Source organism: Carlito syrichta, unplaced genomic scaffold (assembly GCF_000164805.1).
Source record: "Carlito syrichta isolate Samal-C Ts95f unplaced genomic scaffold, Tarsius_syrichta-2.0.1 Scaffold308846, whole genome shotgun sequence".
Taxonomy (NCBI): domain Eukaryota; kingdom Metazoa; phylum Chordata; class Mammalia; order Primates; family Tarsiidae; genus Carlito; species Carlito syrichta.
Genome location: NW_007252942.1, coordinates 383,788 through 400,329, shown reverse-complemented (window position 1 = coordinate 400,329; position 16,542 = coordinate 383,788). Strand labels below are relative to the sequence as shown.

The 16,542-nt window shown below is 38.7% G+C and overlaps 1 protein-coding gene across 3 annotated transcripts in view; it reads right to left on the bottom strand.

The window, feature by feature from the left end:
- Nucleotides 1-2,571: 2,571 nt before the first annotated feature.
- PSMA8 (proteasome subunit alpha 8) overlaps nucleotides 2,572-16,542 on the bottom strand; it is an 80,888-nt gene continuing 66,917 nt past the window's right edge. For 2 of the 3 annotated variants that reach the window (XM_008066113.1, XM_008066111.1), the window contains exon 7: nucleotides 2,640-3,073. In XM_008066113.1, coding sequence (XP_008064304.1) covers nucleotides 2,981-3,073 — 93 coding nt within the window. In that variant the 3' untranslated portion in view covers nucleotides 2,640-2,980. Of the gene's footprint in view, nucleotides 3,074-16,542 lie in introns of all 3 variants that reach the window. The other variant, XM_008066112.1, reaches the window with a different exon arrangement.

The following is a 16,542-nucleotide window of genomic DNA, read 5'->3' as shown; positions in this document are numbered from 1 at the left end:
AAGTTTCTTTCTTTCTCGCTCTCTTTTTTCTCTCTCTTCAGGAGGTACAAGTGCATGTTTGTTACATGGGCATATTGTGTACTACTGTGGGCTGGGCTTAGTGACCCATTCCTCAGATAGTGAACACTGTACCCAATAAGTAACTTCTGAACCGTAAGTCTCCTCCCCACCTTCCCCTTTTAATGTCCCCAGTGTCTATTATTTTCATCTTTAAGACATTCAGTTTCCACATATATCTGAGAACATGTGGTGTATAGTTTTCTGTTTCTGAGTTAGTTCACTTAGGATGATAGTCTCCAGTTCCCTCTTGTTTCTGCAAAGGACACAATGCCATTCTATTTTATGGCTGCATTTAAACTTTTTTTTTTTTTTTTGTTGAGTTGGAGTCTCACTTGGTTGCCCAGACTGGAGTGCAGTGGCTGCTCCCGGCCACCGCAGCCTCGCCTGCTGGGCTCTGGCGATCCTTCCGCCTCAGCCTTCCAAGTAGCCGGAATTACAGGCATGCGCTACCACGCTAGGCTGATTTTTTTTTTTTTATTTCTTGTAGAGATGAGGTCTCGCTGCCCAGGCGGGTTTCGAACCCGCGGGCTCAGGCAATCTACTCACCTCAGCCTCCCAAAAGCGCGGGATTACAGGCTGAGCCACCGAGTCCGGCGTAAATTTTTCTTAATCTTTGTTCTGTGTTTCTTAGATTTATACTTGTGAAATACACAAATAAGGGTAACTAACATGCACACAACCTTACCAGAATCGTGCATTCCCCTTTCCAGCTCCCCACAGACAGTACTCACTGTCCTGAATTGTGTAACAACTATCCTCCCTTGCTTGTTTTCAGTTTCATCTCAAACATTGTATCTTTGAAACATTATAGCAGCCTTGTAGGCATTCAAGCGGTCTGTGTTATTACATTGTATATACTTTTTCACAATGCTTTATTTTTTGCTCAGTGTTTTTGAAATTTATCCATTTTAACACAAACAGCTGTAGTTCCTTTTTCCTTTTCTCCTGCTCTGTGTATGTTACTATATGAATACATCACAATTGTATTTGCCTTTGATGGACATTGGTTGTTTTCTGTTATAAACAATGCCTTTGTACATGATTATTTTTCTACATATATGCAAACTTCTGTATGCTAATGTATCCGGGCATGGAACTGCTAGCTAAAGGGCATGTGCCTCTTGACTTTTCATCGAATCACTCATTTGTTGTCCAAAGCAGTTGTCTTAATCTACAGGCTACAGTCCTAATAGCAGTAGGTAGGAGTTCAGTTGGCTCCACGTGCTCAGCAACAATTTATGCATTTTAGTTACTGCCAATATGATAGTTATAAAATAGTATGTCACCATAGTTATAATAAGCATTTCTTTGATTACTAGTTTGGTAGAACATTATTTGATAAGATCCTCATAAGAAGAAATCATTCAGGTGTTCTCTTCTGTGAACTGTCTGTATGTGTCACTCATTTTTCTGTTGCACTGTTTTTATTCCTTTGCCTTATGTCTTTAAATCAAGATCTTTATACATTTAAGACACACATATTTTTTCATTTGTATGTGTTACAAATGTCTTCTCCTGTAATTTTACACTTGTTTTATGGTATCTTTTATGTAGACACGTTTACATGAATTTTCGGGTAGTTAAATTATCATTATTTTCCTTTAGTAGCGAAGCTTTGTGCATTTTGTTTAGGAAATCTATCCTTACCCCCAAGCTCAACCCTCTCTCCTCTTAAAAAAAAAATTAAAAGAGCACAAAGCGTTAAGATAATAAGGTGTATGAGCTTTGTTTTGTTTTGTACTGGAGTACAGTGGCATGCTCATGGCAACTGCAGCCTCGACCTGCTGGGCTCAGGCAATCCTTCCACCTTAGCCTTCCAGGTAGCCAAAACTACAGGCGTGAGACACCACACCCAACTAATTTTTTGATTTACTGTAGAGATGAGGTCTTGCCAAGTTGTCCAGGCTGGTCTCAAACCCCTGGTCTCAGGCAATCTTCTTACCTTGGCTTCCCAAAGTGCTGGAATTACAGACTTGAGCCACAGTGCCTGTAGGCTTAAAGGGCTTTGTTTTTATGTCTGCTAATGTTCTTTGTTTTCAAAAATATAAACTCATTGTAGGCATTAACCTCTTTCACTTTGTGGGCCAACTAGATTACATTCTCTCTGTGGGCAGGGATCACTTTTTGTTTTTCTCTTATTCCTAACAATAAGCCTAGCACAATGCCAAGCATATAGTAAGCACTTAGATAGTTCATGGAATGTGCAACAAGCCTAAAATACTGGGCATACTTGATGTAAAATTAAAAAACTAATCTAAAATATATGTATTAATTTCTTTCCTTCTTTTCATATAGCATGCTGTTAAGATGCCTTTATAAGCTCTTACCCTACTTAAATTGCCTGGTTGGAGTAGGTCTTTAAGATTTGTTCCATGATCAAAACAACATACTGCAACTTGTAAAATGAAAAAGATAAAATAAATATGACAAAATATTTAAAATAAAGATGGCTCTGACAAAATTTGGAAAACTCACTAATATAAGGATGTTTTTGTCATTTATTGGCAAATACAACTCAATAGTATATTCAGTTTATTTTGAATAGCTATCTCTGACAGTCAGTTAATATTCAAACCACAAAATTACTAACTTTTTAAAATTAAAAGTTTTAAAATTAAATGTGCATATATGAAGAAAAGTAACATACTGAACAAGTTACAGAGTGTAGTCTTAGGCTTACATGGAATTATGATTCCTTTCAACAATTACTGAAATCTCCTTTCAAAGAAAGTCTTCACATTAATCGATGTTTGACTATGTAATAGAATGAAGACAATCACAAATCTAGCATTTTCAAAACAACACACAAGTACTAAAGCTAATGCTGCAAAGTAACTTATTTCCTCTAAAACATCACTGAACAATTCCAAGCAGTTCAAAAAAACAAAATATTACAAGTTCCCAGTGGTCATCCTAGGAATTAGGCAGACTTTTTCGATTTTTTCTTCTCTGCTTCTTCCTTTTCCTTTTCTATTTCAGTTACTTGTAATTCAATTTCTTTGGCACTAAACATCTGAAAAGAGAAAAAAATTTTAAAGAGTAAATTACGATTATACCAATAATATCTAAATATTTACAATATGAAGAAACCTAGTACACCATAAATTCATATTTTCTATTTATAACTTTATAACTTCAAATATATAATGAAATATTTCAAATGGTTCAAAAGTAACACACTTGCAACAATTATGAACAACTAGATCTCTGATATTTCTACTATCATGGTTCTAAAAAAGAAACCAAGGCAAAATGTAATACTGCATTATATACAAGGGGATACCTAAAAAACCCTGGAACTTATTTATAAAAAATTGTGTATTTATTCTTACATGTTTAAATTTCAGTCACCTTCAAAGTACTCTCCATTTGATGCAATACACCTATTGAGAAGCTTTTTCCACTGCTCAAAACAGTTTTGGAACTAGTCGATTTTGATGTCTTTTAGTGCTTCTGCTGGTTTTTCACCTCTTCCACATCAGCAACACGTTTCCTTTTGAGGACTTTTTTCATCCGGGGACTCAAACAAACAAAAAAAAATCGCTCAGGGTGAGATCAGGTGAATAGGGTGGGTGAGGCATGGGGGTTATGCTGTTTTTGGTCAAAAACTACTGAATACTCAGTGTGGTGTGGACAGGTGCGCTTGTAAATCACCTATCATGAAATGGGAAAAGGTGTTGAAAGCATCTCCCCCCCCCAAAAAAAAAAAAATTCACTGAAGCTGAACACAGCCTCTCACAACACACTAGCTGGTACATTGATGCTGATGAGTTCCCTAGAAGACTTATCTAGCACAGGAAGCCTGTACTACTAGGGGCCTGCCCTCCAAAAGATAATTTGACTTGATTTTGGATCCCCTTCGTGTCCTATATAGGCATATAACTCTGAAAGTATTTTAATGCAAGGCTTATTTCTATTTATGAGCAAATAATTCATTATTGAACTTCCCTGCTGTGTGATTCTCAGATAAGGTTTAACTATTTTATCAGCTCCTAGAATAGCCAAAAGAGGTGGGAAAAGGTGATTTAAAGTGCTGTTTACATTTTCCTAAGTAGAAACAAAAAGAGTTTTTATTTTCTAAGAATTTGCAGTGTACTTTAATTTTCTGTTGTACTGCTTAGAAATAAAGATTACATGACTGCTGTTATAAAACTGTTTCATTGAAGTTAAGAAATTTATATACAGAAACCTAAACTTAATGATCTTAATACTAAAAAGAGAAATCTATGAAACTGATAAATTCATTATGTGAAGGCAACATTTCAAAGACATTAGAGATGAAAGGAATTTTAGCAGTTAGTCCATCATTAGATTTTACAAATAAAGAAATTGAGATTCCTGAAATTAAATTATTTGGCCAAAGACTGGAGAGGAATTAAAGATTAGGTCACTGCCTTTTATTTCAACTCCAGAATCCTTTACATTTCACTAATAAAATGTACACCAGAAAACCTGTATTTGTCAATAATCTATGTAAAATATATTATCTGAATATTTTATGATATGAATTTACCCATCAAGCAATTACTAGGAGTTCCATGGACTCTGAAAATAAAGTGGAACAATATAGTTCTTACCTGCTATTAAGGAGTCCACAGTTTAGTAGAAAAAACAAATAGATCATTATGTTACGTTAAAAACCTGAATAAAGCACTGTAGTATAACTAGGGAAGAGTCAAATAAGCCTTTTTAAAATTAGGTTCAGTGTAGTGAACATTTTGAAATTAAACAGCCAGCAACATCAAACTAACTCCTTCTCTTGTGTTTCATGCACATAATATAAAAAACTGAATGACACTAAAAAGCATATAATGAAATATCATGGTCCCCTGCTTCACCCTACTCCACCCACCTCACCTCCAACTCTCAGTTCACTACTCAGAGGCTACCACATTTTCTTCTGTTCCTTTTAGTAGTCAGTTTCATATTCCTAAGCATTTGCTTTTACTGCCATTTCTTTCTTCATTTCACTTCAGGTATTATCCACTGACTTCCCAGTACTGTGCATCTTCCTGATGCCCACCCCACTCTGTCTCTGGTGTTCTGAACTTTCTGATGAAATAGCTGCAGATGGAACTTTTCCATTCACCATGCCAAGCATGTAGTGACTCATGTCCTATAGTACTAATATTCCTCTATTATATCGTTGATGATTTTTATTCTTATATCTGTTATTCTTTCTACATCACAGGTTGGACTTTATATGCTGATCTTATCATTTATCTCTTCTCTGGTTGTTCATTTCTAGCTCTTCATTTGTATGTGTGTTTGGGGGAATTTCCTTTTAAGTTCTAATCTTTCTATTGAACTTTTTTTTTTTTTGAGTTGGAATCTCACTCTGTTGCCCAGACTGGAGTGCAGTGGCCGCTCCCGGTCACCGCAACCTCGACCTATTGGGCTCTGGCGATCCTTCTGCCTCAGCCTTCCAAGTAGCTGGAACTACAGGTGCGCACTACCACGCCCGGCTGATTTTTTGATTTATTGTAGAGATGAGGTCTCGCCAAGTTGTCCAGGAGGGTCTCAAACCTGCGGGCTCAGGCAATCCACTCACCTCAGCCTCCCAAAGGCATGGGATTATGGGCTGAGCCATGGAGCCTGGCTCTATTGAATTTTTAATTCTGGCCAATATATTTGCACGTTAGGTTCTCTGAGTGTTTCTTTTTAAATATTATCTCATCTTTCTAAGGCTATTAACAGCTTTAAAAAATTAATTCATTTATTTGTTATAGAATTGTGGGGTACAAGTGAGGAATAACTACATGAGTTGTTAATGCACGTGAAGTTTGGGCTTATCACTGACCCTCAATCCCCCGGTAATATATGAAATGCCCTTTGTGTTGTAACATGCCCTCCTACCCTCCCTCCCCCAGCAGTGCCCAGTGACTACTGATCCCTCCCTTGTGCTAATGTGACTTATGTTCAAGGCCTACTTGTGAGTGATAACACGTGCTGAATCAGTTCTTTGTTTCTGTGATTGTTCACTTAGTATGATGGTCTCCAACTCCATCCAAGCTACTGTGAAGTCCATAATTTTCTTCTTTTTCTTCTTTTTTTAAATTTTAATTTTTCTTAAATCAGAGTCTTACTCTGTTGTCCAGGCTGGAGTGCAGTGGCATGCTCATGGCCACCTCAGCCTCAACCTGCTGGACTCAGGCAATCCTGTTACCTTGACCTCCCAAAGTGCTGGGACTACAGGAGTGAGCCACCATGCTAGTCTATACATGTTCTTTATATCGTCTTACATAACATAACTTGAGATCCCTCCATATCTATACATCAAAAGCCTCCTTATTACTCATTTGGTGATGTCATAAGTTTATGACACCTGTTTACAAGATGAGTCATCTGTCTGAAATGGCCAGCAACTGTAGCTGCAGACCTCAGTCTAGGATACATATCAAGCCATTTAACTTTTTCTTGCAATGCCATGAATTTTCTCTACTTCTTGGGAGCACTTACAGCATCACTAGTGGCACTTCTTATAAGTCTCATGATGTTATTCAAGGTTCCTGGTATTGCACTAAACACAATAAAAAATACATCAGGGCTATGAAAGATCACTTTTTTACTGTGATAAGCAATTTACTGCAGAGATGAACTGCTCATGCAGATATGATCATATGATGTTTTAAGTAGATACTCACAACACTTGAGCTTACTGCAATAGCAACAGGAGGCAGCCATAAAATTATTACAGTAGTACAGTATATGCATAGTTAATTGCATAGTTATGATTTAATACTGTATCTTTAATTTGTTTATATTTTTCTCAACTGTGAGTTGTACCATGTATGGTCTATAGGTATTTATATGTGTAAATTTTGATAAATTTTAACTTTCTATAAGAGATTTGTATATATTTGATGGTAGTAAATGATAAAATAAACTAGTATCTACATATATTTTGTGCATTGATGACATACCTAACTTTTTCTTAATTTTTTTTTCTTTTTTTTTTTTGAGTTGGAGTCTCACTCTGTCGCCGCTCCCGGCCACCACAGCCTCGACCTGCTAGGCTACGGTGATCATTCCGCCTCAGTCTTCCAAGTAGCTGGAACTACAGGTGTGTGCTACCACACCCGGCTAATTTTTTTTTTTATTATGGAGACGAGGTCTCACCAAGTTGCCTAGGTGGGTCTCAAACCCGCAGGCTCAGGCAATCTACTCACCTCAGCCTCCCAAAGCACAGGATTACAGGCTGAGCCACCAAGCCCAGCTCTTTTTCTTAATTTAATTTAATATTTCTAGGTTACATGATTCGTCTGTGGGTTTTTCCAGATTGTTGCAAATCTCTATAAAAATTTCCAATATATTTATTAAAAATAAATCTGCATATAAGTAGACCCACACGGTTCACATCTATGTTGTTCAAGGGTCCACTATAATGAGCTGACATGGTTATCAGGTGGTGAGGTAAGACTTACTTTTTTACTGAGGAAAATGCAAATATCTAGTACTTTAGGTTTTTAAAAAAAAATAAACTGAAGCTATGCTATGGACTGAATGTTTGCGTCCCCCTGTGCCCCAAATTCATATGTGAAATCCTAAGGCCCAGTGTGATGATATTATGAGGTATAGTGGTCTGTTTTTTGTTGCTACAACTGAATACCACAGACTGCGTAATTTACAAAGAAAAGACATTTCTTATAGTTCTGGAGGCTGAGAAGTCCCAAGGCTGAGGGGCCACATCTAGGGAGAGCCTTCTTGCCCTAGGGCCTCTCTTCAAAGACCCAAGGCAGTGCAGGGCTTACATTGCAAGGAGGCTCACGAGAGAAAACCAAACTGGCTTTTATAACAGACCTACTCTCATGACAACTAATACACTCCTGTGATAACTCATTAATCCATTAATGGATGAACCTATTCAGGAGTGCAGAGTGCTCATGAACCTATAACCTCTTAAAGTTTGTTTTTGTTTTTTTTTTGGTGAGTTGGAGTCTCACTCTGTCACCCAGGCTGGAGTGCAGTGGTAGGTTCAAAATCACCGCAGCCCGCAGCCTCGACCTGTTGGGCTCAGGCGATCCTTCCTCCTTAGCCTTCCAAGTAGCTGGAACTACAGGTACGTGCTACCATATCCGGTTTATTTTTTGATTTATTGTAGAGACAAGGTCTCACCAAGTTGCCCAGGCTGGTCTCAAACCCCTGAGCTCAGCCTCTCAAAGTACTGGGATTATAGACCTAAGCCACCACACATGGCTGCGCTACTTCTTAATACTGTAACATTGGGGATTAAGTTCAATATGAGCTTTGGAGGGCACAAACATTCACATTGTAGAACACAGTAAGGCTATTGGGAAGTGACTGGTCATGAGGGCGGAGCTCTCATAAAGGAATTAATGAACTTATAAGAAGAGATCTGAGAAAACTTGCTTTCTCTTTCTCTCTCTCCTTCTTCTCCTATGTGATGATACAGTGATAAGATGGCCATCTGTCAACCAGAAGGAGGGCCTTCATCAAGAATCTGGCCATGCAGGCACCTGCTCTCAGATGTCTAGCCTTTAGAACAGTAAGAAATAAACATGCTGTTTAAGCCACCCAGCCTATGGTATTCTGTTACAGCAGCCCAAACTGACTAAGAAAAGCTATTTAGTTTCTCCAGAGAAAAATCTTCCCATCTCCTACTAAGGGGCAAATGATATGTTTTAGAAACAGCATGAGCGGGCTGGAACGTCTGTTTACTCATCTCTGGCCCCTCGTAAAGGAGGCAGAAGGACAAACAGGGTTCATGAAATGGGGGATGGAAGTTGGAGGTGCATTTTTTTGTATGGATGCTGAGCCAATACTTTTTCCATCTCTAACTTTAACTCTTCTCCATCTTACCTCACCCCCGATTTTGGCAATTAGTACATGGTTCCAGCAAGTCCCAAGTTTTTTTCTTGCTTATCATCAACTCCCTATGCAGGCACTAAGGTTTCTTTTTGCTGCTCTGCGAACACTTAACTTCTGCATTCCGTCTTTAAAAAAATGTTGAGGTTGGATGTGGAGGCTCATACCTGTAATTCCAGCACTATGGGAGGCTGAGGTGGGAGGACTGCTTGAGCCCAGGAGTTTGAGGCCAGTCTAGGTGACATAGCAAGAACTCTTCTCTACAACAACAACAAAAAATCATAAAAATTAGGCAGATGTGGTGGCACATGACCATAGTCCCAGCTACTTGGGTGGCTGGGGCAGAAGGATCACCTGATCTTAGGAGGTCGAGGTTATGGTGAGCTGTGATTGTGCCACTGAACTTCAGCCTGGGTGACAGAGACTCCAATTCAATAAAAAAAAAAGGTTGACATTATTCATGAGCGATCTTTTATTTTTTCTTTATGGTTTATATATTTTTTTGTTTACTATCATTCTTTTTCTTTATGATTTTTACTTTTTTTTGGCTTCCTTTTACTGTCATTTTAGTGGTACTTAGAGACTGAGAAGAAAAAAAATAAACATATGTATTCAACTTATTATAGTTAACCAGAAGTCTACATGCATAATATATTTACTTATTTAAAATTTCAATAATTATATTTTCACTTCTAGAAGCTCTATTTTGTTCCTTCCAAAACTGCCTAACAACATATCTTATTCTTTTCTCTTATTTTTAATACCTTATATTTTCAATCATTGAATACATATTAATTTTGTATTATTAGCCATAGTATATTACTATAGTATGCAACTACCTTCCAGATGGTTGTATTATCTTAATTTTGGGGGCTGTAATTCTGCTGTTTGTTTCTACAGATTCTTTCTCAAGGTAGCTTATTTAGTGGTTATATTTTTGAACTATAAGTTTATATTCAATGTGGCTTTATTTGTGAGCACTTTGTGAGTTTGAGGACTGTTTTCAGTTTGTTTTGAAAGGCACCCCAAAGTTATTGCCCACTCTGGGGCAATTATTATATGGTTTTCTCAGCTTGACATAGACTATGAAGGTAATAAACATTTGCATCAAACCTATATGAGGACAGACCCATGATTAAGAATTCTCCAGGAAGAATATTTTCATTTTTTTCTCCCCCACCTAAAGTTCACCCAAGGTAGATAAGATTTCTTGTCATTTCTATCTTTTTTCTGGTTCATCCTTTCACAGAAGAATCCTGGCAGTAAATGAAGGAATGTTTGAGTTCTACCTTTCTGCTGGTTTAGAGCTTGTCTCCTGCCTCCAAGTAGGTGTTTACATCCAACTTTCTTGGTTAGGGAGATAAGTAACATCCCTCAGGGCAGTTTAGTTCAAATGTTTACCTCTGGCTTTCAGCACTGTTTTCACTTTTGGTCTCTGGGAATTTTCTTTTAGTTCTTGTAAACTCAGCCATGTGTTTAAACATTTAGTTATATTTTATCTAGAATTGTCCTGGTGTTTTTCCACAGAAGAATTTTTATATTATTTGATCCACGATAATGCCAGATATTGCTAGTTCTAGAAGTCTATCTGTATACCTTAAGTCAAGGTATTTCCTGTTAAAGGGTTAAAATTTTAGCTCATAACCAGTGATCTAAGAAGCACATTTGTAGAATTAAGAAGTTTCTTGTTTTCCATATTTAGTCAATAGTATTTATTTCCTAGTAAGTTAGATACAGCAGAAACCGCCAAAGACAAGAGTGTGACTAGAAAACCAGTCTACCTCTGAAATAGATTTAAGAACAAAGGGTAGAGACATCATCATAACAAAGGCTTATACTACTAAATACATTTCTTATGTATTATGTGTTTTTCTAATTTACTTAGTGCTCATTATAACCACATGTGAAAAGGCTATTAATCTACAGATAAGGGCACAGAAACATCAAGAGGTTAAGTCATTTCCTTATATTGGGAGGTGGTAGAGCCGGAATTTGCACTAGGGTAGTTCCAGAGCCCCAATTTAATCACTTCACTAAACTATGTCCCACACAAAGATTTATCAGAATAGAGAATGCCATAGAAGCTATACTATTTTCATGTGTACTCTGTTAAGAAAATAACAAAAACAATTCAGTGATCCAAGATCTGAAAAACTGGTCCCAGATGCCCTTAAAGCTTGAATCAGGTCTATTTTTAAATGTTCTCAATTAAACAATTTCAGACTCTGAAGACACTTGAAGAATTTCCTAGAGAATACATTATGGCTAATTCCCCCAAAATCAATTCTATTCCAGATGCTTAGCATTAGCCAATCAGCAAATAGAACCTTCTGGAGACTGTTCTGAAGGTGTCTTCAATCTCCCAATCAGATTGAAGGGAGAGACTTACATTCAAAAGTTAGGTAAGCTCTCTCTCCTATAAGAAGTTCTGGAAAGTAATTGTCACTAGTGGTCACAAGAGGAACCAAACTTCTAGAACAAACTAACTTTAGGATGAAGCCAATATTGAAAACGGCAGAGTAGAGGGATAGGAAAAACCTAGATCATGAGGATCCATTGTGTTATTAAACATATTGTGGCCGGGCTCGGTGGCTCAGCCTGTAATCCCGCGCCTTTGGGAGGCTGAGGTGAGTGGATTGTCTGAGCCCGCGGGTTCAAGACCCGCCTGGGCAGGCGAGACCTCATCTCTACAATAAATCAAAAAATCAGCTGGGCGTGGTAGCGCATGCCTGTAATTCCGGCTACTCGGAAGGCTGAGGCAGAAGGATCACCGGAGCCCAGCAGGCCGAGGCTGCAGTGGCCGGGAGTGGACACTGCCCTCCAGTCTGGGTGACAGAGTGAGACTCCAACTCAAAAAAATATATATATATTGTGACTGGAGGAAGCTTATACTCTCATTTTTAATTTTTTTTTGAGTTGCAGTCCAACTCTTTCGCCCAGGTTGGAGGGCAGTGGCACGCTTAAGGCCACCCAGACTCAATCTGCTGGGCTCAGGCGATCCTTCTGCCTCAGCCTTCCAAGTAGCTGGAACTACAGGCTCACGTTACCACTCCTGGCTAATTTGTTTTTGATTTATTGTAGAGATGAGGTCTCATCAAGTTGCCCAGGCTGGTCTCGAACCCTTAGGCTCAGGCAATCCTCTCACCTTGGCCTCCCAAAGTGCTGGAATTATAGGAGTGTGCCACCGTGACCGGCCTCTACCCTCCTTCATAAAATAAAAAGATTTCTTATTGTTTAAGCCAGTATGAGTTGGAGGATTATTTTTTTCCTTGTAGACAAAAATATTTGTTCTAACTCATTACACTTCCATTTTAATTTTCCCAGGTCCATGGGAACTGGTTAACTTTTTTCCAATGAGAATTTTCAATTTCCATTAGGAACTATTTCAAATGTCTGCCAAAAATGTCATCTAATAGATCTTCAAAGAACCAAGTGAAAGGAAATTGAGAAAGAGTGCTTAATATTATAACTTACAAGCTTTACAGCAAAAGGTAAAATTTTCATTTATAATTGTAGAAAGGAACAAGCTTTATGTAAGTAACATCATTCTTCTTTTTAAATTCTTCATCTAAGGTAAAAAGACACAGCAGCTGTTTTTAGCCAGAATTAATGACTCTAAAACTGGCTACACTCTGGTGTGAATACACATACAGGTATATCTCAGAAATACTGCAAGTTCTGTTCCAGAACACTGCAATAAAGCAAATATCAAGTCACAGTGCATATAAAACGTTTTTCAGTGCATATAAAATGTATGTTTACTATTTTGTAGTCTATTAAGTATGTAGTAGCATTATGTAAATTTAAAAAATTTACATACTTTAATTTACAAATATTTGTTACTAATAAACTATGGTCATCTGAGTCTTCAGCAAGTAGTAATCTTGTTGGTAGGGTCTTGATGTTGATGACTGCTGACTGATCAGGGTGGTAGCTTCTGAAGGTTCAGGTGGCTGTGGCAATTTCCCTCCCTCTCTCCCTCCCTCCCTCCCTCCTTCCCTCTTTCTTTTTCTTTCTTTTTTTTGAGTGGAGTCTCACTCGGTTGCCCAGGCTGGAGTGCAGTGGCACACACACAGCCACCCCAGCATCGACCTGCTGGGCTCCGGTGCTCCTTTCACCTCAGCTTTCCAAGTAGCTAGAACTACAGGTGCCTGCTACCATGCCCGGCTAATTTTTGATTTATTGTAGAGACAAGTTCTCACCAAGGTGCCTGAGCTGGTCTCGAATCTGCAGGCTCAGGCATCCACTTGCCTCAGCTTCCCAAAGTGCTAAGATTACAGGCTGAGCCACTGAGCCTGGTTCTTCCTTTCTTTTTTTAAGATAAGCAAGTGATTTATTGAGCAGAGCAAGAGTTTACATTCAAGAAAGAAAAATTGCTGTTTCTTAAGGAGACAGCACACTTCTCAATGGAAGGGAAGCAGGCATAGAGTAAGTGCAGGCTGTGCCAAGGGTTGTTGTGCCGAGGGTTATTGATTTTGCTTTTTATTTTTATGGCTATAAAGGAGTTGCTCTATGGGTAGAGATTTCTTGGAAATGGGCAGTCTTGGGACTGGGTTTTTGTTACTCCTCTCTCCCATTGGGTGGGAGAGTTTTGGACTTTATAGGACTATACTGAGACTGTCATAGGACCTGGTGGGTAAAGATTTTGCAAAACCACAATGCTAATGATATTATAATGAGCATACAATGAAGGCAAAGGTTATAAAAGCCAACTTGGTTATTTGTGTGCATATCTAGGGGGATTCTCCAACTGTACCTTGTCTGGTGGTTGGCACCTAACCACAGACATCCTGAGAGAAGGGATGTGGGCCCCTATAGGGACTAGGTGTTAACGGCTTTGCTTACGTAGGCTGTTACAGGTGTAATAGTCCTCCATAGTCTTGTCCTAAGTCCCTGAAATTCCCTATCCTATCTTGCCTGCCCTATCATAACTTGATAGTAATACTTCAGCGGCTTGAACCCATAATTGTCTTAATTTATTTTATTTTATTTTTGTTTTTTTGGTTTTTTTTGAGTTGGAGTCTCACTCTGTCGCCCAGACTGGAGTGCAGTGGCGGCTCCTGGCCACCGCAGTCTCGACCTGCTGGGCTCCGGCAATCCTTCTGCCTCAGCCTTCTGAGTAGCCGGAATTACAGGTGCACGCTACCATGCCTAGCTGATTTTTTGATTTATTGTAGAGATGAGGTCTCGCTGGCCAGGCGGGTCTCGAATCCGCAGGCTCAGGCTGAGTCACCGAGAGTGGCTCAATTGTCTTAATTTAAATGACCACATTGCTAACTGGAAATAGGACCATAGGAAAGTTCGATATAAACAACAAAATCCATCCATAATCCCAAGCTGTCTACTCAAGTTAAATGGGCCTCTTTCCAGAAATCCTCATCACCGCTCATGACTCCGACCTCACCTGTGGCCAAATCCAATCAGACCTACCAGTTACTGTCCCTAGATGAGCTGCAATTTCTTAAAATATGACAACAATGAAGTTTGCTGCATTGATACACCCTTCCTTTCACAAAGGAATATCTTGAAGTATGAAATGTTATTTGACAGCATTTTACTCATAATACAACTTTTCAAAACTTAAGTCAATCCTCTCAAACTGTGCCACTGTTTTACCAAGTACTTTATGGAATATTCTAATTCCTTTGTTGTCATTTCAGCAATGTTCACAGCATCATCACCAGGAGTAGATTCCACATCAAGAGATCACTTTGTTTTCTCATCTGTAAGAGGCAATTCATCAACTGTTTGACTTTTATCATGACACTGCAGCAACTCAGTCACACCTTCAGGCTCCACTTCTAATTGTAGTTATTTTGTCATTTCTACCACATGCAGTATTTCCTCCACAGAAGTCTTGAGTCCCCCAGAATCATCCACGAGAGTTGGAATCAACTTCTTCCAAATTCCTGTTAGTGTTGATATTTTGACCTCCTCCATCTAGGATGCTGAATCCCTTCCAAAAGGTTTCTGATTGGCTTTGCTCAGATTCACTGGGGGAATCACTATCTATTGTAGTTACAAAATATTTCTAAACTAGTAAGACTTGAAAGTGCAAATTACTCCTTGATCCATGAGCTGAAGAATAGATGCTGTATTAGCAGGTATGAAAACAACATTAATCTCCTTGTACATCTCCATCAGAGCTCCTGGGTGAACAGGTGCATTGTCAATGAGAAAACATATTTTGAAAGAAATTTTTTTTTTTTCCTGAGCAGTAGACCTCAACAGTTGGCTTAAAATATTGAATAAACCATGCTGTAATCATATGTGTTGCCATCCAGGCTTTGTTGTTCCATTTAGACAGCAGAGACAGAGTAGATTTTTTTTTTTTTTTTGGAGTCAGAGTCTCACCCTGTCACCAAGGTTGGAGTGCAGTGGCATGATCACAGCTCACCAAAGCACTGACCTCCTGGGCTCAGGTAATCCTTCTGCTTCAGCTTCTCAAATAACTGAGATGACAGGGGTATGCCACCATGCCCAGTTAATTTTTTTGGTTTGTTTTTTTTTTTGAGAGGCAGGGGTCTCACTATATCATCCAGGCCGGTCTCAAACTCATGGTCTCAAGTGATTCTCCCATGTCAGCCTCCTAAAGCGCTGAGATTACAGGATGTGCCACTGTACCTAGCCAATTGTGCATAATTCTTAAGGGCCCTAGGATTTTTGGAACTGTAAATAAGCACAGACTTCCACTTGAGTCAATGGCTGCATTAGCCCCTAAGAGAATAAGCTTATCCTTTGAAGCTAGACAACAACTTCTCTCTAGCTATGAAGGACTGGATGGCACCTTCTTCAAATGGAAGGCTATTTCATCTACATTTAATCCCTATTGTTTGGTGTAGCCATCTTCATCAATGATCCTAGCTAGATCTTCTGGATATCGCATTTGCTGCTTTACCTTGCACTTTTATGTTATTGAGATGGTTTCTTTCCTTAAACCTCATCAACCAAACTCTGTTAGCTTCAAACTTTTCTTCTGCAGCTTTCTCACTCTTGTCCTTCATAGAATTGAAGAGCTAGGGCCTTGATCTGGATTAGGCTTGGCTTAGGAAATGTGGCTGGTTTGATCTTTTATCCAGACCACTAAAACTTTCTCTGATCAGCAATGAGGCTATTTCACTTTCTTATCATTTGTGTGTTCACTGGAGTAGCACTTTTAATTTCCCTCAAGAACTTTTCCTTTCATTCACAACCTGGAAAACTTGTATAAGACACCTAGCTTTCTGCCTGTCTCAGCTTTTGACATGTCTTCCTCACTAAGCTTAATCATTTCTAGTTTTTGCTTTAAAATAAGACATATGCTACTCTTCCTTTCGCTTGAACATTTGGAGTCCAGTGTAGGGTTATTCTTTGGCCTAATTTCAATATTGTTGCTTCAGGGTACAGGGAGGCCTGATGAGAGGGAGAGGGATGTGGGAACAGCTGGTCAGTAGAGCATTCAGAACACATGCAACATTTATTAAGTTTGCTATCTTATATATAGATGAAGTTCGTGGCATTGCAAAAACAATTATAATAGCAATATCAAAGGTCAGTGATCATAGATCACCAATATAGATATAATAATAATGAAAAAGTCTGAAATATTGGGAGAATTACCAAAAATGTGACACAGAGACACCAAGTGAATCCATGCTGTTAGACAAATGATGCCAA